This window comes from Myotis daubentonii, chromosome 7 (assembly GCF_963259705.1).
Source record: "Myotis daubentonii chromosome 7, mMyoDau2.1, whole genome shotgun sequence".
NCBI classification, from domain to species: Eukaryota; Metazoa; Chordata; class Mammalia; order Chiroptera; family Vespertilionidae; genus Myotis; species Myotis daubentonii.
The window spans coordinates 85666967-85693822 of NC_081846.1; the positions used below are offsets into that span (position 1 = coordinate 85666967).

Sequence of the window (26856 nt, forward strand, 5' to 3'; positions counted from 1 at the left end):
ACCATTGGCGAGCTAGGATTTGAACCCATTTCCTGTGAATCTGAAATTCATATTCTTTTTCTATGGTAACTTGCTTACCTAGGGAGCAAGGAGGAAAAGGTTGATGGCTTGCCTTTTGTATTTTTTTATTTTTTAAATAAGTCTTTATTATTGAAAGTATTACATATGCCCTCCTCCCCCCACCACCACCATTGACCCCTCCAGCCGATGCCTTTTTTTATGTTTAGAGCAGCCGTGGGCAAACTACAGCCCGTGGGCCGGATCCGGCCCGTTTGAAATGAATAAAACTATTGAAATAAAAGACCGTACCCTTTTATGTAATGATGTTTACTTTGAATTTATATTAGTTCACACAAACACTCCATCCATGCTTTTGTTCCGGCCCTCCGGTCCAGTTTAAGAACCCATTGTGGCCCTCGAGTCAAAAACTTTGCCCACCCCTGGTTTAGAGTCAAGAAGGGAAGAAACTTTGCTTTTAGAATTGGACTCAGAAGAAGGAAAGGAACACACTCATGTGCCAAGCCCTGAGGAAGTGTGTATGTCCCCTAGTTTCACCCATTTATTCAGAGGGCTTCCCGGAACTGAGCGGATTTCTCAAAATAGTCACTAGCAGGCTTTTCTGAGGGTGGAAAATGGCTCCGGAGAACGGCCCGAGCTGCACACAGTTCTTGGCAGGAGGAGCTCTTACCAAGACCAGGTAGTGTTTAATACCAAGAGGCCAAGCATTTTCCTGGAGGAAGGGGCCAGGACCCACATATGTGTGAGAACTCCCGCCACTGAGTTCAGGCCAGATGCCGCTGCACAGCTGCATGCCAGGCTGGGGAGAGTAGCTTGCCTCCTAGGGCTCCCACGTGTGGACGTGTGGACAGGCCAGGAACAGGGGGTGAGTGGGGGTGGCGGGCTTGGAGGAAATAGAGCTAGCGGCTGGCTGGGGGAGCCTTTGAGGTCGGCCTGGGCCTTCGCCTTGGCCTTGCCCACATCATGTTGTTGTGCATAGTGAGCAGCAGGGCGTTTCGGGCTGAGGAGGCACCTGCAAAGGCATAGACCTCAGTTTCCTCACCTGAAAAATGGGGACAGTGTGCTGGGCAGGGGTAAAGCCCGGTACACAGTATGTGCTGAGTCAGTGTTGGTAGAACATGCTGACCATAGCAGTGTCGTAAGGCCCATGGAGGGTTTAGGGACAGAACCAGGGTGCGTGCATGTGAGCTCACGGTGGGGAGCCATGAACAGGCTGGAGTGTGTTGGCTGAGGGTCATGGGGGCCGAGGAACAGGATCAAAAGGGACAATCTGGACTGAGGGGTAGAGCTGCACTCCCAGCTACATGTAGAGCCCAATTGTCAAGTGCCCTCGAGAGCACAGTCCTCGATGCGGCTATTCCCAGGGAGCACTGTGGAGGCTGATGGTAATGACTGGGCGACACGTTCACTGCTCGGGGGGCCCGGTGCTCCCCTGAGTAGTGGGCATTGCTGGGCATTGCTGAGTGTCAGAGCCACCTCTGTGCCCAGCTATACTGTTAACTGGCACCACTGGGCCTCAGTTTTTCAGCTGCTCAGTGGGGAGTTTGGCCCTGATGCTCTCTGCGGCTCTGCCCACGCCAGTGGCCTGTGACCCGGTCTGATTCCCCTTCGCCTCCCTCCGCAGGTGCCCATCTGTGGTGACCAGCCAGAAGCCAAGCGTGTCGTCTCAGAGCTGGCGCACGCCATGGGCTTCATGCCCGTGGACATGGGGTCCCTGGCCGCGGCCCGGGAGCTGGAGGCCAGGCCTCTGCACCTCCTCCCAAGCTGGAAGGTGCCCGCCATCCTGGCTCTGGGGCTCTTCATCTTCTTCTACGCCTACAACTTCATCCGGGATGTGCTGCAGCCCTACGTGCAGGAGGGCAAGAGCAAGTTCTACAAGCTCCCCCTGTCCGTGGTCAACACGTCGCTGCCGTGCGTGGCCTACGTGCTGCTGTCGCTGGTCTACCTGCCCGGCATCCTGGCGGCCGCCCTGCAGCTGTGGCGCGGCACCAAGTACCGCCGCTTCCCCGACTGGCTGGACCACTGGCTGCAGCACCGCAAGCAGATCGGCCTGCTCAGCTTCTTCTGCGCCGCCCTGCACGCCCTCTACAGCGTCTGCCTGCCCGTGCGCATCTCCTACCGCTATGACCTCGTCAACCTCGCCATCAAGCAGGTACAGTCCTGTCACCAAGGCCAGCCGTGCCCGTGGGTGTGACCCGCCAGTCACGGTGAGCGGCAGGGCATCCCGGGCTGAGGAGACAACCTGCAAAGGCTCAGGCCTCAGCTTCCTCACCTGACAAATGGGGACAGTGGCACCTATCCATAGGCCATAGCAGGGCTGAGGGGTCGCGGGGGGAAGCCCGGTACACAGTACGTGCCGGGTCAGTGTGCCTGTCGTCTTCTGTGGATTCTGCCCTGACCCGGCAGAGCCCACATGCTGCTGTCCAAGATTTTGAGTATCCGTGAACCAACTATGAAAATCCCTGTTGTCATGGGCACAGTCCGGCAGGGGACTTAGCCACATACTGCAGTAAGTTACAGAGGACTTTTAGGAGGTCTGAGAGCTAAGGAGAAAAATTAAGCAGGGGCCAGGGGTGGGGTACAGTTGTAACGGGTGGTCAGGAGGCCTTGCTGAGGGGGAGGCGGAGGAGAAGCAGGGAGCAGCCAGAGCAGAGGCCGGGGGGGGGGGGGGGGGCAGGGGGGTTGCCTGGCACATGTGAGGAGCAGCCAGGGGGGCCCTTGTGGCTGGACCCAAGGGAGGGGGCGGTGGGTGAGGCCTGACGGGTTGGAGCCAGACCAGGGAAGCCCGCGAGGCTGAGGGAGCCAGCGAAGGCTTTTAGTAGAGGAGTGAGGATCCAGCTGATGGTGCCACTGGCTCACTCTGGCTGTTGGTGCAGAAGTGGAGGGGCAGGATGGCATTGAGGCGGGTACACAGACTTGTGATGGACAGGAGGTGGTCAAGGTAACTCCGAGCTTTGGCCTGAGCACCTGGAGGAATGGTGAGGGGGGGGGGGGGGCGCGGGCGGGTATTCAGTCACTTAAGGAACCCACACGCTGCTCTCTTGCCAGCAGGATTCCTGTGAAATGGGGCCTTCATGCCAAGGCAGGTAGCAACACAGGCGGCACCAGCTGGCACCTGGACCCACAGAAGCAGGCCCCCTGAGCTTCTCCTGGCTGACAAGCTCATGGGGCGCAAGCTCAGGTCTGCAAGAGACACAGTCTTTCTGTAGGTTCCCCGACCTCCCTGATTCCACCTCCTGCCCTCTGGACTGGTGTTTGGGTTCACAGGCAGTCACCCAGCGGGCTCTGGCCCAGGTGCCAGTGAGACACTGCTCGTCCGTCCCTCTTTCCAGCCCTGATGGTCCCTGCAGTTTCTGTTCCAGCCTAGGGGGGTGCAGGGATTGTGGAGGGACTGCACCCTCCCCAGGTGCACCCGCCATCCCCTCAGTGGCTGGGCCACATCCCAGAACAGGACCGCGAGTCGAGGCTGGGTCACTGTCTAAACCACAGACTTCAGCCCCTGCTCATTCTCAGCCTCCCTGCTGGCAGCTTCTCCAATGCCCTCGCCCTTCCCACCCTCGGACTCCTGGCATCACGCATCTGTGGGTTTGGCCTTTCATAGGAGAAGCGGACGCCACGCTCGAGGCAGGGGAGCAAGATGCCTGCTGGAAATGAGGGGAAGGGGAAACTATAGTCACAAACCTTTAAAACGAGCTTGCTGTGTTCCAGGTGCTAGTGTAAAGGCCTCACACCCTCAGTGTGAATTCATTTAACCCTTCTCTCACCCCTATAAGCCAGTGTGCTGTACTACCTTTATGTTGCATATGAGCCACAGAGAAGTTAAGTAACTTGACCAAAGTCACACAGCCAGTAAGTGGCAGAACTGGGATTCAGATCCAGCCGCCCCCTGATCCATGCTCATAACCAGACCGCTTTCTGCAGGGGAAGCAAGTCCAGATGAAGAGTTGAGTGGATGAACTCAGGTCATTATCTCATTCATTCCCTGAGCACCTTCTCTCCAGGTCCTGGGGCAGGGGTGGGCAAACTTTTTGACTCGAGGGCCACAATGGTCCCTTCCCTCGGCTGGGGCGGGGACCAGCAGGCTCTGAAGGCCAGAGCCCCTCTTTTGTCCTAGGGCCCTGATGTGGATGTAGATCAAGGCCTCTCCTAGTGCTAACGTTTTTGATTCTTTGATGATATTTTCTCCTAAAAAGGGCGGCTCTGTGCGGCTCCTCTGGGACTGGCACCGTGTTCGCTGCCCAGGAGGTGGCAGATCTGAGTGGCAAGCATTTCAGGCAGGGGGTGGGGATGAAGGTAATGCTCCTCCCCCGAGCCCACACACAGCCTCCCACGGCCGTTCCCTAAGTTCTCCGCCCTGCCAAGGCTCTCCTGACAGGATGCCCACCCCGTGTTGCCAACATGCAAATAGTAGGGCACAGCGGGCACATGCCAAGCAGCTTCCCTGAGTTCCAAAGCCCTTAGGGCTGGAGGCCCTGGCGCAGGTTGCCAGGCAACCATCACTCCCAGAGGACTGGATCACTCTCCGAGTAGGAGTAGCGCAGGCCTGTCACACAAATGGGCTTAACCTTGGCCTGCAGAGCTCTGGAGGGCAGAGCAGGGGTGATGTCAGGGAGGGGGTAGAGGAAGGCGGGGCTAACAGAGCAGAGCTGCCGAGTGGTGAGCCGCCTGGCCGGGAGGTGCTCTAGCAGATGCTGAGTCTGCGGGTCAGCCTTGTTCTCAGGCGCTGAGACGGGACATCGAGGCTGTTCTGCAGTCAGCCGGTCACAGCAGGGCCTCCGGGTGCCTGGTGCGTGGCTTTCCCATCCTGCCCTGGGGCCTCCCCTCAGGGCCTCCAGGTGGGTGCACATTCACCATCCCGGCTGCCCTGTGGGCCTTTGCGGGAGGGGATCGCACTAGTCAGGGTACTGGAGGCAAGGTTTCCACCACGCCCCTGAGGCCACAAACCTGGAGGCAGAGCTGCATCCCGGCTGCAGAGAAAACCTCTGACCATGTTTGTTGACTGTATTTCTACGAACAATAACTGATATTTGCACAGTGATTTCTAGGGTGCTGTGTGGTTCCCTAGAAATGCATTTCAAGATCAGGATCAAAGAAAGTGTTTAACCAACAGTTTTCTTCTCGCCCTTGCCCCGGATCTAATCTTGGCTGCCAGGGAGAACTGTCTAAAACTCACATTTGACCATGTCACTGCTGAAGAGCGCTCAGCGACACCCCACCGCCCTGGGGTAGTGACAGACTGTTCAGCCTGCAGCCTCCTCACCCAGCCGCGTCTCCCCACTGCTCCCGTGACCCGTCCCACTAGGTCCCACACTGTCCTGTGAATGGGCAAAGCTCATTCCTCTGGGCCTGGGCTCCCCACCTGGAGACAGCCTGACAAGCTCCTGCTCATCCTCCCAACCCTCCTGCTGTCGCTCCCAGCCCATCTCCCCCATTCTCCGTGCTCACCTCCATCAAATGCATGCTGTGCACACTTCTGTGATGTTTCTCATGCAACACTGTGCTCACTCATTTGCACGTCTGTCTTCCTCCATGACTGGGCCTTCACTGCTGGAGGCCTATGTGTGTGACACAGACTCCCACCACATGCTCACTGAGTGCTGATGGTTAACGTGGCCACACAAAGCCAACACCAGGTGTCTCTTAAGAGGAGCCCATGTGGAACTTGGAGCAGGAGCCAGCCCACCTGCCCGGGTCTCAGTGGAACAACAGCACCGGCCACTGACACCAACCACCTGCTGCGTGCCAGTCACCTGCGACCTGTGCCACGAACATCCTCCTCTCAGTCCTGGCGATAGCGCAGTAAGAAAGAGACAGCGCTGCCGTTAGCCAGGGCCCCCAGGCTGCCCCAGGCAGAGTTGGCATGGAATCCAGCCCTGGGACTGTGAGGCCATCCCCCACCACCCAGGCTGCCCTTCCACATCCAGCCTCCCCCTCCTCCGGGCTGGCACCACTCTCATCCCATCCATCAGCCACCTGGGGACACAGAGAGGGGCTGGTGCTGCAGCCCCTCTGGTCCTCCTGGCCCTGCAACCTACAGGGGAGGGAAATCCCACGTGACTGCCGCCACCATTGTATCTTCTGTTGATGAACAACTCTCATCAGTCTCCAGGTGGCTGCGTTGATGAGCTCTAGGGCAGTGGTTCTCAACCTTGGCTGCACATTAGAATCACCTGGGAATCTTTTTTAAAATCCTGATTTCTGGGCCTCATCCTCCGGAAATTCTGTTTCTTTGTTATGGGATGAGGCCACAACATTAGTAACAAAGAAACAGAATTTCCGGAGGGTGAAGCCCAGAAATCAGGATTTTAAAAAAGATTCCCAGGTGATTCTAATGTGCAGCCAAGGTTGAGAACCACTGCTCTAGAGGGAGAACTACCAGGGGGAGTGGAGAGCTGTCAGCTGTGTTCCAGCATGTGTGGCGCTGGTCACTGGGAGCCCCGAGTCCAGCTCTGGGGTTCAGTAGGTTGGGCGAGACTCACCGGCTGTGGAAGGCAGCTGGATCCAGATCCTCACGCAGGCTCCACACCACCCACTGCTCCCTCATGAGCCCCCTCCACCCTCCCCAGCACCCCTGCAGCGTGGAAGTATCACAGGGAAAAACAAAACATTTTGCAAGCAACTGTGGGGTGTGTGTAATCATCCAAACTCCGACTGGAGACATGAGCTGCCTGATCTGAGCGCCATGCACAGGCAGTGACGAAGGAAGCAGACGCTGCACAACCTGCACCTACAGGACCTCACGGTGGTTAGGCAGGAGGGTGTGATAAGACTTCTCTGGGCTCAGTTACGCAGATGCCGTCTGCCCTCGGTGCTGAGTCAGCCACCTCTCCAGCTAGTCCGCGAGCAGCAGTCCCAGGGTTTTAGATGCGACCTCGCCAGCGCGCTCAGGTGGACGAAGGAAGCCCAGGGTCACACATGACTTGTCAGGACGAGAAGCGGTGTCCCCAGATCCTCAGATCCTGGTTCTTTTGAGGCTTAAAGACGCCAGAGTGGGCCAGCCTGCCCTAAATTAGAACAGACGCAGCCATTCTCTCAAATTGCAGGATCAGTACCCAATGGATGGCATTTTCTCCAGTTTTTATACTTTCGTAAGCTACTCAAGCATTCTGCTCAGCCCACTAGATTACTTTCTAATGTTATATCTGGTTACTGGGCTGGGGTTTTTTTTCTCAAAAGCCTGTGTGAGTGACTGTTGTGCGAAGCAGAGACCTGGTGGCTGGCGCGCTGTCACGGTTCCGAATGGGAAGACCTCCTCCCAGGCCGGACAAAGCCCCAGCGCGTCACGGTGTTTCTCAGAGAACACCTCGGCTTCCAGGACTCCGCCACCTGCTCTCGGGGGCAAATGGCACTTCTAACGGAATGACCTTGATAAAAGCTCCTCATGTGTGCGCTGTGTGCCTGAGTGCCGGCTGGGCTGGGAGGAGGCTCAGCTAAAGACACGCTGGGTGGGGAGGCGGGTAGAAACCTCCAGGCCCACGTGGACCCTGATTCGTGTGTCCCTGGAGCTCAGGGGAATCCCAGAGCTCTGTGAGGACAGGTATCCGGGCGCTCTGCAGCCCAGGCGTGATACACAGTAGGTGCTTTATAAGTGCTTGCTAGGGTGCTTGGTGAGTGTGTCAGTCCCTGTGGCCTGGCAGTGGTAAGCCAAAGCCACATGCCTCCGACAGAAATGGGGGTCTGGGTGGGAAGGTGGGAGCTGGGGCGCTAGTGTCTGGGTGTCTCTGTGTGCCCTGAGTGTGAGGCAGTGACAGGGCAGGTTGGGGGACCAGGAAGGCAAAGGGTCAGAGAGCAAGCAGGTGGCAGAAACAGGGGCCCACCTGGCTGATGGGATTCCGAGCTAGGAGAGTTCCTCCCTCGTTTGGGGGACTTGGTGACATGGTCGTGTGCACAGGGTCTGCTTGTCTGCTGACTTCTCTGACCCTCACCGGCTCATGTGACCGTCGGGCTGGCTGGCCCAGGCAGATCTGTGAGAGCCCCAGGGAGGGAGCCCAGGTTTTCCGGGCCAGTCTGCCTGGGTCCCATCCCAGCTCGCCGCCTCTAGCTGGTGTGACTGTGGGGAGGGAACTTCGTCTCTTTGCCTCGTCTCCCTGTTCTGTACGACAGGGAGAAGGAGACCTCGGCCTCGTGGGTGGCTGTGAGACTTAGATGGCCTGACACCTGAAAGCGCTTAGAGCAGAGCCAGGCCCGTGTTGCGTGCGGCTGGCCGTTACTCCGTGTCTGGCATCTGAAGGTACCGCTCGCCGCACCCCAGGGCACGGTGTTCACGTTCCCCTTCCATCCCCATCAGGTCTTGACCAACAAGAGTCACCTCTGGGTTGAAGAGAATGTCTGGCGGATGGAGATCTACCTCTCCCTGGGAGTGCTGGCCCTCGGCACGTTGTCCCTGCTGGCTGTCACCTCCCTGCCGTCCATCGCAAACTCGCTGAACTGGAGGGAGTTCAGCTTCGTTCAGGTAAAGCAGGGCTGCTGTGGCAGTGAGCCTCAGCTCAGCCTCCCCCGCCTGGCGTGTGCCCGCACCTCCCCCTTTGCACACGGCCTCGGTTGTGATCATCTACACAGCAGGACTGCTCAGTCAGGTGCCAGGCTTCTGGGCCCAGTCCAGTGCCCGATAAAGGGCTGCCTGGGACCAGCTCATTCTCCTGGCATCTGGGGAAGCAGATACAAGTGTGTGAGAAGAGTAGGCAATAGACCACTGAGCCCTGGGTTAAGCAGGATCATTTTCACAATTCTTGAGCTTCCCAAACCAAACCTCATGATGTGCAGTCACTGGACATCACTGGCGGGGGGTCAGTGTGCCAAGGAGTGAGCCTAGCTAACCACCCAGCACCTCCTCTCAACCCAGCCCTGTGGGTCCTGTAACCCTGGAGGTGAGCATTGGGAGGCGAGCATTGGGTGGTGAGCATTGGGTGGTGAGCATTGGGAGGTGAGCATCGGGAGGTGAGCATTGGGAGGTGAGCATTGGGAGGTGAGCACTGGGTGGTGAGCATTGGGAGGCGAGCACTGGGAGGCGAGCACTGGGTGGTGAGCATTGGGAGGCGAGCACTGGGTGGTGAGCATTGGGAGGTGAGCATTGGGAGGTGAGCACTGGGAGGCGAGCACTGGGAGGCGAGCACTGGGTGGTGAGCATTGGGAGGTGAGCATTGGGAGGTGAGCACTGGGAGGCGAGCACTGGGAGGCGAGCACTGGGTGGTGAGCATTGGGAGGTGAGCATTGGGAGGTGAGCATTGGGAGGTGAGCATTGGGAGGCGAGCACTGGGTGGTGAGCATTGGGAGGTGAGCATTGGGAGGTGAGCACTGGGAGGCGAGCACTGGGAGGCGAGCACTGGGTGGTGAGCATTGGGAGGTGAGCATTGGGAGGTGAGCATTGGGAGGTGAGCATTGGGTGGTGAGCATTGGGAGGCGAGCACTGGGAGGCGAGCACTGGGTGGTGAGCACTGGGAGGTGAGCATTGGGTGGTGAGCATTGGGAGGCGAGCATTGGGAGGTGAGCATTGGGTGGTGAGCATTGGGAGGTGAGCATTGGGAGGTGAGCATTGGGAGGCGAGCATTGGGAGGCGAGCATTGGGAGGTGAGCACTGGAGGCGAGCATTGGGAGGTGAGCATCGGGATTGCCAGTTTATAGCGGATGTAACACAGCATCTCCCAAAGGACCCCATTCCCGTGAGAAACCCAGAGAAAAGGAGGTCTGTAGTCAAATGAATCTGAGAAAAGGTTTGCTGCCCCCCCAAGAGAGACACAGTGCACTTTGGCACCCTGGAGATTCTAATAATGTCTACAACACAAACCTTGATAACCAGACTTCTTTTTTTAATGTATTTTTATTTATTTCAGAGAGGAATGGAGAGGGAGAGAGAGAATCATTGATCAGCTGCCTCCTGCACGCCCCCTACTGGGGATTGAGCCCCCAACTCAGGCATGTGCTCTGACCAGGAACGGAACCCAGGATGCTTTCATCTGCAGGCTGACGCTCCATCCACTGAGCCCAACCAGCCAGGGCAATAACCAGACTTCTTTGAGCACTGTCTGCACTCCACAGAATACACTTGAGAAATGCTGCTCGTGACGAAAGGTCCTTTATGCATTTATTCATTCAATAACTGTCTATTGAGCACTTACTGCATGCCAGCCATCAGGCGAGGTCTGGGTGTGACAAGGAACAAGACAGGCATAGCCACGTTTCAATGATAAGGACATCTGAGACGGACTTTTTCCACATGGTTGGCATCTGCCACTGTTCCCCAGGCAGAACGCGTGGCAAGCTCCCGGTGTTGGTGGGTTAACTCTCCCCTCCCACGCAAGGAGCTGACGAGGACTGGATTCCGCCCCCGCTATGGTGGCAGGCCGAGGGCAGCTATCGTATCCACCCCCACTGTCAACGAAAACCTGTTGCAGTCTTCTCTCTGCAGTGAGGACAGAGTACGGGATTCGAAGAGGGACACTGAGAGTGCAGGGCTCCATGTGACCCATTCATCGCCCCTGACAGGGACCACTTACACAGCTCAGAATCAGCCAGCGCTGTGGCGGTTTCTTTTCTAAGTGAGTCAGTTTCTGAGTCTCACTGGCTCTGCTCATCTCAGCAGGCCCCAGGATGAATGCTCAGGGCTGACACATGCCGGCATTAGAGGGGAAAAAGAATTTCATTTATTGGCCACTAATCCTCCTGAGTCGCACACCCAAAGCTAGGATTTTCCTGTTCCTGCCCGAGTATCCCGGGGAGCCTGGTTTGTCCACAATTAAAACAGACTGCCGTTGCTCCTCTCACCAGAAAGTTGCTCCCTTAAGCAGCCGCAGATTACAAGCTGGCCGCCGGCTGCCCAGGAAAGCCGGAGGATTTGGATTTGTTAACCAAACTGACTGGGGCCTCAGCAGCCACACTCCGCTTTACATATTGAAGAGTCGAAAAGACAAATATGAAAGTCCCCCTGCCACTGCAGCAGCAGCGGGATTGGCGGGCGGGAGGTGGGGAGAGAGGCAGGGCTTTACTTGTGGAGATCAATTGCCTGCATTCTGTCCAGAGAAGCAAATGCCCTGTCTCCCCCAGGAGTGCTGACAGGAGGGGGGGCTGTGAGTGCCCTGGAGCCCAGCCCTGGCTGTCACCGGACACAGAGCACATCCTCCCAAGCCTCTTGTAAAATGGAGCTAGTGCGCTACAAGGATGCTCTGAGCCACTGTGAGGGGTTATGTGTGAAAGAGAAAAAGCATTTTGCTATTATTCTTACAGTATGCAGCCACATTTCCATTATCCCCGACTAAGCTACCAATCAGTAGGAGGCGGTGAGAGAGGTCAAGGAACTCCAGCCCTGGGCAGGAGAAGGTCCAGGTCACCGTTTGCAAACTGTGATTGATACTTATTGGTGGTCATGAAATCAATTTGTGGCTCGCAGCCAGCCTTTTAAAAACATGAAATAGAGTAGAATGGGGAAGAAAGCATCAGAGGGCTTTGCATGTTGCATTTTTTAAGTTGCGATGATTCAGTAGTTCCATATACACGTGTCATGCCTGGTTGTGTACTGGGCAGTGATGTGTGATTCTGACTATGAGCCACCATCAAAAATGCTGGAAGGCACAGAGCTCTCTCTTCGAGAATTACGCAGGCTCCTCCCTGACCTCTGAGTGCAGATGCCTGGGGGTGGCTTGGGTGGCTCTGGAAGTTGGTTTCTGCTGGCTCCTGGGTGCCTCTTAGGTGTGCATGATGCACTCCCTCTGAGGGAGGGGACACAGGTTTGGAGCCGGCAGACCTGAGTTTCAGTCCTTCGACCACCACTCTCTGGCCCGGTACCATTAGACAGTGTTTTAGCCTCTCAGAGCATCTGTGTCCTCACTTATGTCTGTGTCCACGTCCTCTGGCCATTGGTAGTATTTGAGTTGAGGACAGGGAGAGTGCATGAGTGGAAGACGTGTAAAAGTCCCAAGGCCAGCGGTGGCTGCCTGATTACTGAGGCAAGCCGCCGTCTTCTGTAAAGTTAGCATGGCCAGTGAAGAGCAAGCTGACCCCAATGCCTTCCCCTGCTACACACGACCCAGCAAGCCACCGGGCTTATCAACTGGCTATGGAGATGCCATGGCTGTCCGTGGGCCCAGCGGACCCCTGGGTCCTGACTGATTTATTTGGCTAAAAGCTTTCAAAACAGTGCATTGGTTCCATACAGGTGACTTGTGTGTACATTTGTCCTTTTGTTCCTGAGGCCATCTTCAAACTATTAAATTTGGATTTTTGTTTGTTTGGGTCAGCTGTGGGCAAACTATGGCCCACGGGCCGGATCCGGCCATTTGAAATGAATAAAACTAAAAAAAAAAAAAAAAAAGACCGTACCCTTTTATGTAATGATGTTTACTTTGAATTTATATTAGTTCACACAAACACTCCATCCATGCTTTTGTTCCGGCCCTCCGGTCCAGTTTAAGAACCCATTGTGGCCCTCGAGTCAAAAAGTTTGCCCACCCCTGGTTTGGGTGGTGGTGGTGGAATTGTTTGTTTAATTTGGTTAGGGCTGTGCTAATTGCTCCTAATTAAGCCAGTTAAACATCATTAGATGGCAGGAGAGGGCCCAGGATGGCCGAGTAGGTGGATGCTGCACTCACTTCCTCCCATGAACACTAAATTGCAACTAAATTACAGAGCAATCAACCTGGAGAACCATCTGAAGACTAGATGAACAGAAGTCATATACCTAAGATATAAAGAAGCCATGTCAAGGAGGGGCAGAGACACAAAACGGGCTGGCCCCACACCCACGTGTGGCAGTTGAGAATCCGAAGGGATGTCTCAGTGGCAGAGGCCCCCCCTGAGGAGTGAGGGGTGTCAGCCTCATGCTGGGCCCTCGAAGAGGCCGCAGAACCAACACACCCACTGGCTGGCCTCAGACCACAACAGAGCACCACTCAATTGATCCACAGGTAGCACACCCAAAGGGAGGACTAAGCAGGTACCAGACCCTGCTGGGGCGAATTCCATTTCATGGGGTCTCCACACAGTAGCTCATACACTGTGGTGGGGTCAGCCACACTCATAGACATGCTAGCAGCAACAAGGCTGAACTACAACCAGAGGGCCCACATAACCCACACAAGGGACACTCCTGGAGATCCCGGCTCAGAGGATCAGGAAACTGTGCCACTGGGCCCCACAGGACAACTACTAGATACAGCCACCATGCCAATACTGAAGCAGATCTACTGAATACATAGAAAAGACACAGAGAGGCAGCCAAAATGAGGAGACAAAGAAACATGGCCCAAATGAAAGATGAAGATAAAACTCCAGAAAAATAACTAAACAAAATGGAGGCAAGCAATCTACCAGATACAGAATTCAAATCACAGGTTATAAGGATGCTGAAGGAACTTAGTAAGAACTTCAACAAGGAGTTAGAAAGCATAAAAAAAGGACATAGAACCCATAAAAAAGAATCTGTTAAAAATGAAGGATATAATAACTGAAATGAAGAATACACTAGAAGGAATTAACAGCAAATTAGGTGAAGCAGTGGATAGAATCAGCAATTTGGAAGACAAAGTAACAGAAAACACCCAATCAAAACAGAAAAAAGAAAAGGAATTTAAAAAATGAGGATTTCCCTAACCGGTTTGGCTCAGTGGATAGAGTGTCAGCCTGCAGACTGAAGGATCCCAGGTTCGATTCCAGTCAAGGGCTTGTACCTTGGTTGCAGGCATATCCCCAGTAGGGAGTATGCAGGAGGCAGTTGATCGATGTTTCTCTCTCATCAATGTTTCTCTCTCATCGATGTTTCTAACTCTCTATCCCTCTCCCTTCCTCTCTGTAAAAAATCAATTAAATATATATTTTTTTAAAAAATGAGGATACTTTAAGGGACTTCTGGGACACCATAAAGCCTAACAACATCTGCATCATAGGGGTACCAGAAGAGAAGAAATAGAGCAAGGGATTGAGAACCTATTAGAAGAAGTAATAAATGAATATTACCCTAACCTGGTGAAAGAATTAGACACACAAGTCCAGGAAGCACAGAGAGTCCCAAATAAGATGAACCCAAAGAGGCCTACACTAAGACACATCATAATTAAAATGCTAAAGGTTAAAGACAAAGCGAGAATCTTAAAAGCAGCAAGAGAGCCACACCAGCCGGGTGGTGAAGGGATTTAGAAGTACAAATTAGTCGTTACAGAATGGTCACAGGGATGTAAAGTGTAGCAGAGGGAATGTGGTCAATAATATTCTAATGTATGCATGGTGTCAGATGGGTACTGGCTTTATCTGGGTGATCGCTTAGTGGGTTGTATGATGTCTAATCACTGGCTTGTACATCTGAAGCTAATATTGTGTGGCAACTGTAACTGAAAAATACACAATTATTTAAAGTCAAAAAATAAATTAAAAAGTCCTCTGGTAGCCACCAAAGGTATGAATAACAGTTACATTATTGAATCCTTATGAATCAGTCAGTCCTTATATACCTTCAGGGTAGAGGTATTATTCCTGTTTTTCTGCTGGGGAAACTGAGGCTCAGAGAGTTTAGGTCAGTGATGGCGAACCTATGACACGCGTGTCAGAGGTGACACACGAACTCATATTTTTGGTTGATTTTTCTTTGTTAAATGGCATTTAAATATATAAAATAAATAAAAAAATATAAGTCTTTGTTTTACTATGGTTGCAAATATCAAAAAAAAATTCTATATGTGACACAGCACCAGAGTTAAGTTAGGGTTTTTCAAAATGTTGACACACCGAGCTCAAAAGGTTCGCCATCACTGGTTTAGGTAGTGGTAAGATCACATGGACAGCAAGTGATAAGGCTGGGATTTGAACCCAGAGCCTTGACTGCTAAAGCCACACTCCTTCCTTCCCCTCTGCCGGGCAAGCAGGGGGCCATTGGTGGACTCACAGTGCCCGCCAGCCCCTGGCCCTCACCCCAGCCTTCTCTCTTCCGCAGTCCACTCTGGGCTTCGTGGCCCTGGTGCTGAGCACCCTGCACACGCTCACCTACGGCTGGACCCGCGCCTTCGAGGAAAGCCGCTACAAGTTCTACCTGCCGCCTACCTTCACGCTCACCCTGCTGGTGCCCTGCGTCGTCATCCTGGCCAAAGCCCTGCTCCTCCTGCCCTGCTTGAGCCGCAGACTCTCCCGGATCCGGAGGGGCTGGGAGAAGGACAGCGCCGTCAAGTTCACGCTGCCCGGGGACCACGCTCTGGGCCAGAAGACGAGCCACTTGTGAGGACTTACAGCCAGCTCGACACCAGCCCTGGCAGGACGGCGCCTGCGCCTGTGCCTGTCAGGGCTGCTTTCTTGCTATGGCGTAACTGTGCACAAACCGATGGTTTGAAGCTCAAATTCCTGGGGCGCAAATGTATTTAGTAATATTCAGAATGACACGCACATGTGTGCGATACATAGGTTCATATATATGTCATATATATAACAGGATTTGCAATTATACTCACTAGCTAAAACGTTCAGGCCCTGAGAGTTCCACCTGCAGATCTAAAAGCGAGCGCCAGGTTAGGAGAGCAGCGGCTCGCGCTGGCATTGGCTGAGATGCACACATGCTTTCAGCCCAGGAAAGACCATGCGGGGCTGGTCCCTGGTGGACTCGGCCCATTTGTGCCTCGCATCCCCCTTGGCTGCTTTCCCAAGGCGTTTGCAGAGCTGGGCTCTCAGGTGGCAGGGCAGACAGGGTCGGGTGGGGGATCCTGGTGTCTGTGCCCTGGGACCCAGTTGAGGCCCTTCCTTTCCAGTTGGTGAAGGGGAAGGAGGGTGGTTGGGCTGGACGGCTCCCCCTGCTCCGCCCTGAGCTGGGAGAGTTCCCCTCACAGCCAGGAGTCACCACCGCTGCAGATGGACCCTCCTGTGGGCGTGGGAAGGCACCTCCTCCCGGAGGCCTAATGGGCCCATCTTGCGAACAAGTGGAATTTCTTTCCTCCTTGAAGCTGGTGATGACCGGTCCTGGGACCGCTGTGCCTTCTCCCTTTAGATCCTTAGCTTGAGTGTCTGTCGGAAGCCTGGGGCAGGCCCCGCCACATCTGTGTGTGGGGAGGGGACCCAAGGCTTGCTCAGAGGGGCAGCTTCTCTCAGAACCACCCCCCCACACACACACACAAACACACACCCCACGCCAGGGTCTGCAGGGCTGTGTGTCTTCGTGGAATTGGTCCTGTGGGAAACACAGGGTCTCTTCCAATGCCCTCTGCTGCCCCCGGGCACAGAGCCTGCCTCTGAGTGAGCACCCAGAAAGTGCCAAGTTCCTCTTAAAGGAGGGGTACATTTCAAAACAGCTGAGGCGTTTTTTTCCACCAAAGCTACAAACTTGAAATTTGCTGCCACAAAGCATAAGAGGCTGGACCACAGCCAGGGCCACAGGACATGTGCCCTTGAGTCATATGCCATCCCTGCCTGATTCACCCTGAAACTGTGTTTACTTCCCCTGTGAATGCACAGTTCTCCCCTGAACCGCGCCCCCCCCCCCCCCCCGCCCCAGCTCCTGGCAGAGCCAAGGTGTCTGTGGTTTCCACACAGAGCCCTCGGAGTTCCTGATCCTGAGGGAGACCTCGGAGAGGCACTGTGCTCCCCTCTCAGCAGGGAGTGGGGTCACGCCCACATTTCTTAGGTCTTCTGGGCCAGGGGACTGCAGGCAGAGGGTGCCCTGCCTGGCGGCGGGGGGGGGGGGGGGGGGGTGCGGGGGGAGCTCTGTGAGCTCATGTCTGCAGCTCATCAGGGTTTGTTAGTGAAAAGGGGGAAAAAGCCAAGTGCAAGGCATCTCATTAGGCCAGTGACTGGGGAGGGGGGATGAGAGGGTGCAGGGAACAGAGCCAGCAAAGCTGTGGCTTCCTGCAGATGCTGCCACCCGCTGCTCCTTGCCTCCTAACTGGGCCCTGGTGGAGCAGCCTCAGTGGCCCCCAGAGGTCTCTGCGAGTAGGCGGGCGGGCGAAGCCGCGGTTTCAGCCCTTGCTGGGCAACCTGAGGGCCCATGCTTCCTGCTGACAGTAGCAGGAAGCTACATGGGCCGCTGCAACCCACCAGGCTTGCCAGCCCCAGTGGATATTGGCTGCCTTCCTTCTCTGAGCCCCCCTGGGCCTGGGGACTGGTCCTTACACCAAAGATGCCGACACAGCCAAGTCCAGTGCGCGCCCTCCCTCCCGCCACCTCCCACTGCAGGCGCTCAGGAGGGAAGGATGCCCAGGTGGGTGGCGGGAGGAGCGGGTGGGAGGACCTCCCCACCCACCAACTGGATAAGCAGCCCATAAAAGGCCGGTGGCTGTGGGCCTGGGCTTGGCCTGGACCTTGTGTCTGCTGCTCTTCCCTACCTCACCCAGCAGCTGGCAACAGCACCCCCAAGAGAGCGAGCCGCTCTCAGAGCCTGGACAGTCTGTATGCCTCTGGGTGCACAAGTGCCTGAACCAGCGTGCTCTGGGAATCCGAACTGCCACGTCGGAGGTTGTTTAAAATGTATGCATTGAAAGAGTCGTTTTTACCTGTAGAGCTTGTCTAAGAAGCAGCGAAAATAAATATCTACCCTTTGAATCTCAGGCTTTGACTTCTGTCCTGTCGCTCACTCATTCGTTCCTTCATCGAGTGCAAGGTGAGCACAGAATGATCCAGGCTACAGCTCACCTCTGAGGAAGACCTGCAGCAACAGGCCAGTGAGGAAGCCTGAAGATCCAGGTGACAAAGTGCAGGGGGAGTGAGAGGAGCACCAGCCCGCAGGGGCTGGGAAGGCTCCCCGAGGGAGCGGTGTGTGCGGTGGCCCGAGGCTGCAGCCTGGGACGTGGGCTCGGGCAGCAGTGCCTCTTGAACTGGACTGTGCGTGAGAGTCGCTTAGGGGTCTTGCTCACACACGTTCTGGCTCGTTGGTAGGGGCGGAGGCCTGAGACTCTGTACTTTTTCTTTTTTCATTGAATTTCCTGGGGTGACACCGATTAACAAAACTGCACAGGTTACATGAGCGCAATTCCACAGCACGTCACCTGTACACCTACTGTGTGTTCACCACCCAAGCCACGTCTCCTTCCATCACCATTTACCCGCCCATACCCTCGTCCAGCTCCCCCTACCCACCACCCCACGCTGTTATCTGTGTCCATGAGTTTTTGTTTGTTTGTTTTAAATATATTTTATTGATTTTTTACAGAGAGGAAGAGAGAGGGATAGAGAGTTAGAAACATCGATGAGTGAGAAACATCGATCAACTGCCTCCTGCACACCCCCACTGGGGATGTGCCCGCCACCAAGGTATATGCCCTTGACCGGAATCGAACCTGGGGCCCCTCAGTCCGCAGGCTGACGCTCTATTCACTGAGCCAAACCGGTTAGGGCTGTTTTCCCCCCTTTTTTCTCAATCCTCCCACCCCGCCATCCAGCGCCCCCCCCCCCCCCCCCCCAGCTGTCAGCCTGCGCTCTGCCGAGGGGTCTGTCTCTCCTCGGCTTGATGGCTCATTTTGTTCGTTAGATTCCACACAGGAGTGAAATCATGTGGTGCTGGAGGCTGTGCATTTCTAATAAGCTCCCAGGTGACAGGACGGGCTTGATCTACAGACACTGTGTAACAGCGTTGAGATGGATTCCTTTGTCGGCTGTGCTGTACCCAACAGCCCACAAACCAGTGCACACAGTCCTCTCTGCCCACGAGCCTTCCCCGACCCTGGCGCCCTGGCCGGCCTGGTGAGCCCTGCGTCTGCACACTGCCCTAGGGCTGCAGCCTGTTCTCGCAAAGGAGGGAGGAAGCCGGCGGAGGCAAGGCCATGGACGCTGATGCCCCAGGTGGCCCCACCCATGGGCCTGGGTCCACCAGGAGAACGGTCACTTCAGAGACCACCCATCATGCATCAGGCTGCTCCCGAAGCAGCCAGAACTGACTTCCTGCGCAGGGAGGGAAAAGGAAACCCATTGCAGGAAGCAGACTAATGGCTAAAACCGTTTCTGGGGAACAAGCATCAGAAAGAGGGCGTTGCCTCTGAGCCCATGGTAACCGTTCTCCGAAGAAACAACCGTGGCCGGAAAACAGCTCCACTACAATGACTGTCACCAGGAAGAACCTCGCGCTTGGAGGTTCGTGTTCTCTGTGTCTTCCCACACACAGCGCTGGGAGAGTTAGTGTAAAAAGAAGTGACAAAATATTTTGATGAAAAAATCACTATTCAGGTCGCTGATACGAGAACTAAGGGGCAACCAAAATAACCCATCTCAGTGAAAGAGACAAATTATCATTCAGCTATTTGACAAGCTGAATCTCTCCCACAAGCATTGAAGTGGCCCTTGGTCATGCAGAAGCGCGCTTGCCCGGCCACTGCCCTGGACTCCGCAGGAGGGAGCAGAAACGCAGTCCCACCCGCCCAGCACCAACTTCTCCTAACAAATATGTTGAAAATCCCTTTCACTAACCTTCAATGAAATTCAGAAATAATGTAACCTACCTATACATATGGTTTTTTAAAAATCACTTTAAGGTCTTCATTGAAATAAAAATTAGAAATTAATTTAGTCAAATATATACTAAAAATGAATAGCAATTATAAGTAATGTCCTTGCAATAAATGAGTTTGTTTTAAGAGAAATACAATGATGCTCAATGAAATATCATTTACCCTCTTTATAACTGACATTTTAAAATAAGGCTTAAAGGGGTGTGTGTGGCCCTAACCGGTTTGGTTCAGTGGATAGAGCATCAGCCTGTGGACTGAAGGATCCCAGGTTTGATTCCAGTCAAGGGCATGTACCTTGGTTGTGGGCACATTCCCAGTAGGGGGTGTGCAGGAGGCAGCTGATCAATGTTTCTCTCTCATCGATGTTTCTAACTCTCTATTCCTCTCTGTAAAAAATCAATAAAATATTGCCGGGAGCCGGTCCATGCTTGCTGTTTCAAGGGACCTAGCATATATGGCATACTGTTCTTAAAATGTTTGCTCACCTTCTTGGCACTATGTGTTTTAACCAAGGTCATCTCTCCGAGAAAGGTTGAATCCCCAAGTAGGGATTTTCCCCTGAAGTTAGGGAGGGAATAAAACCCCTCAACTAAGTGCCAGGCGGGTAATTAATCACTTTAACTACGAACAATCATGCTTAAGCTACATAATCTTTACTCCCTGGAATGGAGATAAGAAACGCCCTAACCTTTGTAATAAAGATTGATAGGATTGAATCAACTGGTATAAATACAGATGTAACAAAACAGCAAGAGACAGAACTTAGAAGGAGCCAAGAAGACAGAACTTATAAGACAGAACTTCAGAGACAGGGCTTGGAAGACAGGACCAAGAGAGACAGAGCCTAGGCACAGAACCTACACAGAACGTTCTCTAGAGACAGAAGAACTTCGCTGTCGAGAGCATGCCGGAGGATCCTGGACAGGGACTGGCCTCGGAGCCTAGAGGCGGAGCCTGGCGAGAGAGCATGGCAGGGGATCCTGGACTGAACCTGACTGCGGAGATTGGCAGGAGAGCCTGACTAGAACCTGGTGACTGGACCTGCCTGGAGAACCTGGACAGAACCTGACTGGAGATCCTAAGCAGAACCTCTCTGGAGATCGAGACCAGAACTTGGCTGGAGATCCTGGCTAGGCTTCTGATCAACTGAACGCTGTCTCCGTGTCATTCCTTCTTCGCCAACTCCGTCCACACCTTTGGGGACCCCTGGACCTGCTGGGGTTGGACCCCGGCAAAATATATATTAAAAAATAATAATAAAATAAAGGGGTGTGTGTGTGTGTGTGTGTGTGTGTGTGTGTGCTTGAAACTTGGAGACTGGGGAGAAGTTAAGAAGAATGAAGACAAAGAAATGTCCACTGGATTTGGAAATATGGAAACTATATGGTGAGAATTTCAGTGGAGTGTTGGAGGTAAAACCAAGATTGGTAGGCGATGAGTGAGAAGTGGAGAGATGGAGACTAGTTCTACCAGCTGCTGAGCTTTGCTGTGGGGGAGCGGATTGAGGTTGGTCGCGGGAAAGCTGGAGGGGTAGGGAGTGGGTGGATTATTTTTCCCATGGTCCGGGCATGAGCATGATTTCAGTTTCTGAAGAAGAACGAGGTGAGCAGGCTGCTTGACAGTGAGAGAGAATGAGCTCAGGAAGCGTCAGCAAGGAGCAGACCCTCTTTTCAAATTACGAGAAAAGGCCGCGCACAATGAGGGGACTGTCAAGCTTTGGTGACGTGAGTGCGGAAGTCCTCTTCCCATCCTGTCTGCAGCCTTTCTAACAAAGAGCCAATGCCACCTCTGAGAGTGACAGGGAAGGGAGGCGGTTTGGCTCTGAGGAGTGAAAGGGAGGAAAGGTTAAAACAAATTGTTGGAGAAAGTGAACAGGGCACTGACCAGAGAAACATGGTGGGTTAGGCAATGACAAACAAATACTTGGTTATCATTTTTTTTTTTTTTTTTTTGGTCTAAGGTGAAACATGGTAACTGTGTTTCCTGGAAAGCATGCAAAGTGGAGTTTTTATTCAGTTAAATTCCGTTGGTCCCACCAATTTCTGTAATAATTCCAGGGAGTTTGTTTGAGTTCAGTTTGATCTCTGATAGCTACTCAAAATGCTTTGGCTTCTTTTTTGTTTTCTGTGTCGGGAAATGAAGGAGCACAAATGGAACTTGTGGCACTCAACCAACTAAACAGCCCCACCGCCAACCGCCCGTAACGTGGACTATCAGCCCCTTGCGTAAGTGCTGATTGCACTTCTTGGGCCAGAAACCTGGCATATTTGTACCGAACACAGAACCTACCCTTGAACATTTAATTTGACTCAACAGTTAAAACTTTTCCCCAACTAGAATTCACTAGAGCCTTCACTTCCTGAAGAGGCTTCCTGTACAAAGCAACTCGTTCCTGGGCAAAGGACACAGTTTTTAATGCTGAATTCTCCAGAGGTAAGAGAAATCCCCAGGGCAGAAGACAAGTGGGACACACACACACACTAAAGAGACAAAACCTACTCTCCTTGACTCCTGGCAGAAGCAAATTCAAGTCCTTTCTGGAGAAAAACAACATTAGATCAGATCAGCCAAATAGGAGCTCAAATCTAAAATCAACAAACCGTGGCTGAGACATTGGCAGAAATACAACCCCAGGACATCGAAGAATAGAATTATCCAATATAGAATGATGCACCAAATAGAGAAAGAGTGAAATAGAGTCATAAAGACAAGCTACAAGACACTATGAAAGTGTTGCAGGCGGTGGGAAAGGCACCAGGTGTTACACCCGTGGGGTCAGACCGGACCTGAGTTCAGCAAATCAGTCCTTGAGTTCTGGCTAGGAGAGCATTCAGAGCCAAGACCCAAACTATAAGAGAACATTTACTTAGAAGATCTCAGAGGTACAAGAAGTAATTCGTAGAAGAAATGGACTGAGGAAACAAGTGGTAGAGGCAAAGGAGCTTGGAAGTGAGGACCTTAATAGTAACCCAAAGTGCCTGGGGGAGGGGGCGGGGGAGAGTGCCCTGGGTCCTCAGTCCTAAGGATTGTAAGGGCGGAGATTGTAGCGGAGGTTCCAGGGGAAGATCTCAGTAGAAGAGTCAGCAGTTTTCCAGGTGTGTCCTTCCAGGGTTATGGTCGCCACTGACTGGCGGGCACCAGAGCAGGGGTCATTAGTCAGTGCAGCTGGTCCTGAGGTCGCCTGTGGCTGGTTTTTTGCTCTTCTGGGCCTGGAACTGAAATACAACTGAGGCATAGATGTTACATGAGGGTGAAAAGGTCAGGGGGTCCAAACCACATGCCCAGGGATTTGCCAGGGGAGGAAAAGTCACCCTGGGGGTGAGGTCCCACCCTACAATTGATTGTCTGTTGCTAGGCACCTGGGGCGTTCCACCCAGGTGGCCTGCTTTACCTGGTTCATCATCCTTCTCTGCTCATGTCTGCCTATCTTGCCCACCGCAAATGCATAAATAAGTGGAGCAACAAATCAAATCAATGTCTCTCTCTCTCATTTTAAAAAAAGAAAAATAGAATCTTCAGAAATAAAAAATTGTTGGAAACTAACATAATTTGATGAATTTAACAGCAGATTGTAAAAAATTAGTAAATTCTAAAATGGAGCTGAAAAAAATTACCCAGAATGCAAAAAAAAAAAAAAAAGAAACAAATGGATAGAAAATATATGCCAGGTTTAAAAATCTAGAAGTTAAAATGAACGTGTCTAACTTACTAATAACGAGTTCCGGAGAGAAAGCAGGGGAGGCAAATTTTAAGTGAAAGGCTGAGGATTTCCCAACCATAATGAAGCACTGGGATCCAAATCAGCAGGGAGTACAGGCCGTGTCATCAAGAGGAAAGCAAATTTACAAAATAAAACCACACAAACTACGGAGCTCTTACAAGTGGTGCGGGAGGAATTAATGGGCCGGATTTCCCATGAGGGGGAATGAGGTGCTTGTGCCATCTTTAGAAAATGAATGGTATGTGGAAGATGGTTTTGTTGGTGTGTAGTTACTTTTCTGGGATCCCAAAGTCCCCTGTCCCTTAAGCCAGTCCTGGAGGTGTAGCTGGGAGGTCAGTGTCCAGAGCTTCCGTTTCATGTTGTGGCTGGGTGTGGCTCAGCATTCAGGCCAGATTAAAGTCTCTTAGTCCATGTGTGGGGTCCAACACGGCTGTGCGCCATGTGGGCACAGCCATGTGGCACAGGGAGAGCATACCTCTGCCACAGGAGTCCCAAGAAGGAGAAGAGAGGAGCCGGAATTTCCTTAGTTTGGAAGTTCATATATTACTTTTCTTGTGCTTTCAGTGGCCATGCCTATTCTGGCACTGACTCACTCACAGGTGTGACTGATGGGCAAGCAGGCGGGCACCTTCCCACGTCACTCAGACCTGACTTGGCATGTGTCTAACTTGCCTTTGTCCAGTCCCTCCCCCATCGATCAGTGGGGAACAGACTGAAACATGTTAAATGCAGCTTTTGGCAAAGCTGTATAAATGGCATCCCTATATTATCTGGTCTCCCCTTTCAGTCCTTTTCTACTAAATAATAATTAGGTTATCATAATGGCATCAAAAGCAGCCAGAGAAAAATGACAGGTCATTTATAGTTGTGAAATTATAATGGACTTCTTAACAGTGTCAATGGAAGTCAGAAAATAGTGGCCTAATGCAGAAAATTCATTGTCAACATAATATTGTAAATCCAGCAAAACTGATTCTCAAGAAAGAAGGAAAGATAAGCATATTTCAGATTTGATAAGAATATTTCAGATATACAAAAATTTAGAATTTCCCAATAGTTCTTACCCAAGGAGCTTCTAAAAAGTATACTTCAAATAGAAGAAAAGTGATCCTGGGTCCTCCAGGGTCAGAACAAAGATCAACACAGACCTCAGGAATTATCCCTTCCAAGGAGCCACACTTCGATTGGATTAGTGTACGGATCAATTTACCTCCCAGGGCCATAAACTGGGTGTGGCCAGGGAAAGGAAGAAAGATAGCCCTGCCAATACCACTGTTACCCCAAGGCAACGGGGTATGCCCAAACTGAGCCTCTCTGAGGAGCAATGATAGGAGCAGGGAGGGAGGAAATAGGCACTAAAATAATCCAGCCAGTCACTGAGAAGGAAAAATAGGGGGGGGGGGGGGGCGGGGAAGGACCAATACCTACAGTTACTACAATATATTATCTAAAACGTCGTTTCCAACAAAAAGTTATGAGGCATTTAAGAAACAGGAAAATATAACCCACACACCATGGAAACAAAACAGGGAAATAGAAACTGCCTGTGGAAATGATCAGATACCAAATTCCACACAAAAAAGACTTCAAAACCCCATTATAAATATGCTTAAAAATGAAGGAAAAATGAAGATATTCACAGGTAAACAAAAACTGTGATAATTAATCATTAGCATTCCTACCATAGAAGACACATAACGAAAGTTCTTCTAGCTCAATTAAAAGAACACTAGACAGTAACTCAAGCCCACATGAAGAAATAACACCAGTAAAGGTAACTACAGATGTAAATATGGAAACATATAACTGTATTTTTTTATTTGTAGCACCTTCTATCTGATTTAAAAGATAACACATAAAACAATAATTATATATCTGGTTGATGGGCGCAGAGTGTATAAAGATGTCATGTCAACAATAGCATAACAAAGGAGGAAGAATGGAATGGAGTATAAAAAAGCAAAGTTTTTGTATATTACTGAAATTAAGTTAGTATTAACACAAACTAAATTGTTATAAATTAATATGTAAATTATAATTCCCGGGGCAACCACTAAGAAAATAATTTAAAGTATATAGCAAAAGAAATTACAAGGGAATTGAAATAGTACACTAGAAAATACAGGATGGGGAAAAATAGGTTTACAGTTGTGAATACACGAAACACAGGAATTTATTCTTGTGTTATTATTTATTAGTTATTGTATTATTTTCCATACAAACAACTGTATGTCTACTTTTGCCCTACTCTATATTTATTTAACACAAACGAAAGAAGTAATGGAGAAAATGAAGAACAAAAAAGACAAATTGAAAATAAATGTCAGAATGGTAGACATAAATCCTACCTTATTCATAATTACATTAAATGTAAAAAGATTTAACACTCCAATTAAAAGGCAGAGATTGCCAGAATGGATTTTTTTAAAAATGATCCAACTATCTACTAGCTTCAGAGACACACTTGAGATTCAAAGTCACAAATAGTTTTAAAGTGAAAGGATGAAAAAGACATGCTCTGCAAATAGTAGCCGAAAGAGACTGGAATGGCTATATAATAAAAGGCAAACAGACTTTAAGACAAAATTTGTTGCTGGAGATAAAGAACATTACATAACAATAAAAGAGTCAGCCAATCAAGAATACATAACAGTTACAAACACATATGCATCTAACAAGACTCCCAAAATGCATGAAGTAAAAACTGTCAGAATTGAAAGAGTAAATAGACAATTCAATAAGAATAGATGGAGACTTCAATAACCCATTTCAGTGATGGATAGAAAAACTAGACAAAAGATCAGTAAGGAAATAGAAGATTTGAACACTATATACCAACTAGACTTAACTCGTATCTATAAAACACTCTATCCAACCACAGCAAAATACACATTCTTCTCAGGTGCACATGATACATTCTCCGGGATTGGCCATGTATTAGGCTATAAAACAAGTCCCAATAAATTTTAAAATATTGAAACCATAGAAAGTGTGCTCTCCAACCATAGTAGAATAAAATTAGAAATCAATAACAGAAATAAATTTTTGGAATCCATAAATATGTGGAAAGTAAACAACATACCAATGAGTCAAAGAAATAAGAGAAATTTTAAATATTTTGAGATGAGAGAAAACAAACACACGCCATACTAAAAATTTATAGGATAAAAGCAGTGCTTTAGGAAAATTAGAACTGCCGGTGCCTAAATTAATGCAGAAGAAATATCTCAAATCAATAACCTTAACAAAATAGCAAAGCAAGAGCAAAAGGAAGGGAATGGTAAGGAGCGAGGTGGAAATACATGAAATAGAGAACAGAAAAACAATAAAGAAAACCAACAAGACGAAAGTTGGTTCTTTGAAAAACAAATTGAGGCCACCGAGACCAAGAAGGCTGGGAGACGCGCTGCCTTCCTCAAGAATTCCTGGGCCAAGGAGCTGGTGCTGGTCGCATCCTTCACCATCAGGGGCCTCGCTATAATTCTGCCCCACTTCAGCCCCTGCGAGTACACCACCATGATCAACCAGGTGACACCCTGCAACTGCCTAGCACCCATCCGAGATGATGGAAACATGCCTGGTTCCCAGGGCCCAAGCTTGGGGTGGCTGAAGAAACTGTGAACACCTCCACTTCCCCTGGGGCCCCCAATGAAAACGTGAAAACTGAAAAGAAAACAGACAAATTAACACACCTAGACTGACCAAGGAAAAACAAGAGAG

General features: G+C 51.4%; 1 protein-coding gene across 1 annotated transcript in view; it reads left to right on the forward strand.

The window, feature by feature from the left end:
- The window catches only part of STEAP3 (STEAP3 metalloreductase), a 46990-nt gene extending 29473 nt beyond the window's left edge, over positions 1 to 17517 (forward strand). Inside the window, exons 3-5 of the mRNA XM_059704666.1 lie at positions 1643 to 2170; positions 8306 to 8470; positions 14933 to 17517. Of these exons, the coding sequence (XP_059560649.1) occupies positions 1643 to 2170; positions 8306 to 8470; positions 14933 to 15214 (975 nt within the window). The 3' untranslated portion in view covers positions 15215 to 17517. The remainder of the gene's footprint in view (positions 1 to 1642; positions 2171 to 8305; positions 8471 to 14932) is intronic.
- Positions 17518 to 26856: the final 9339 nt, after the last annotated feature.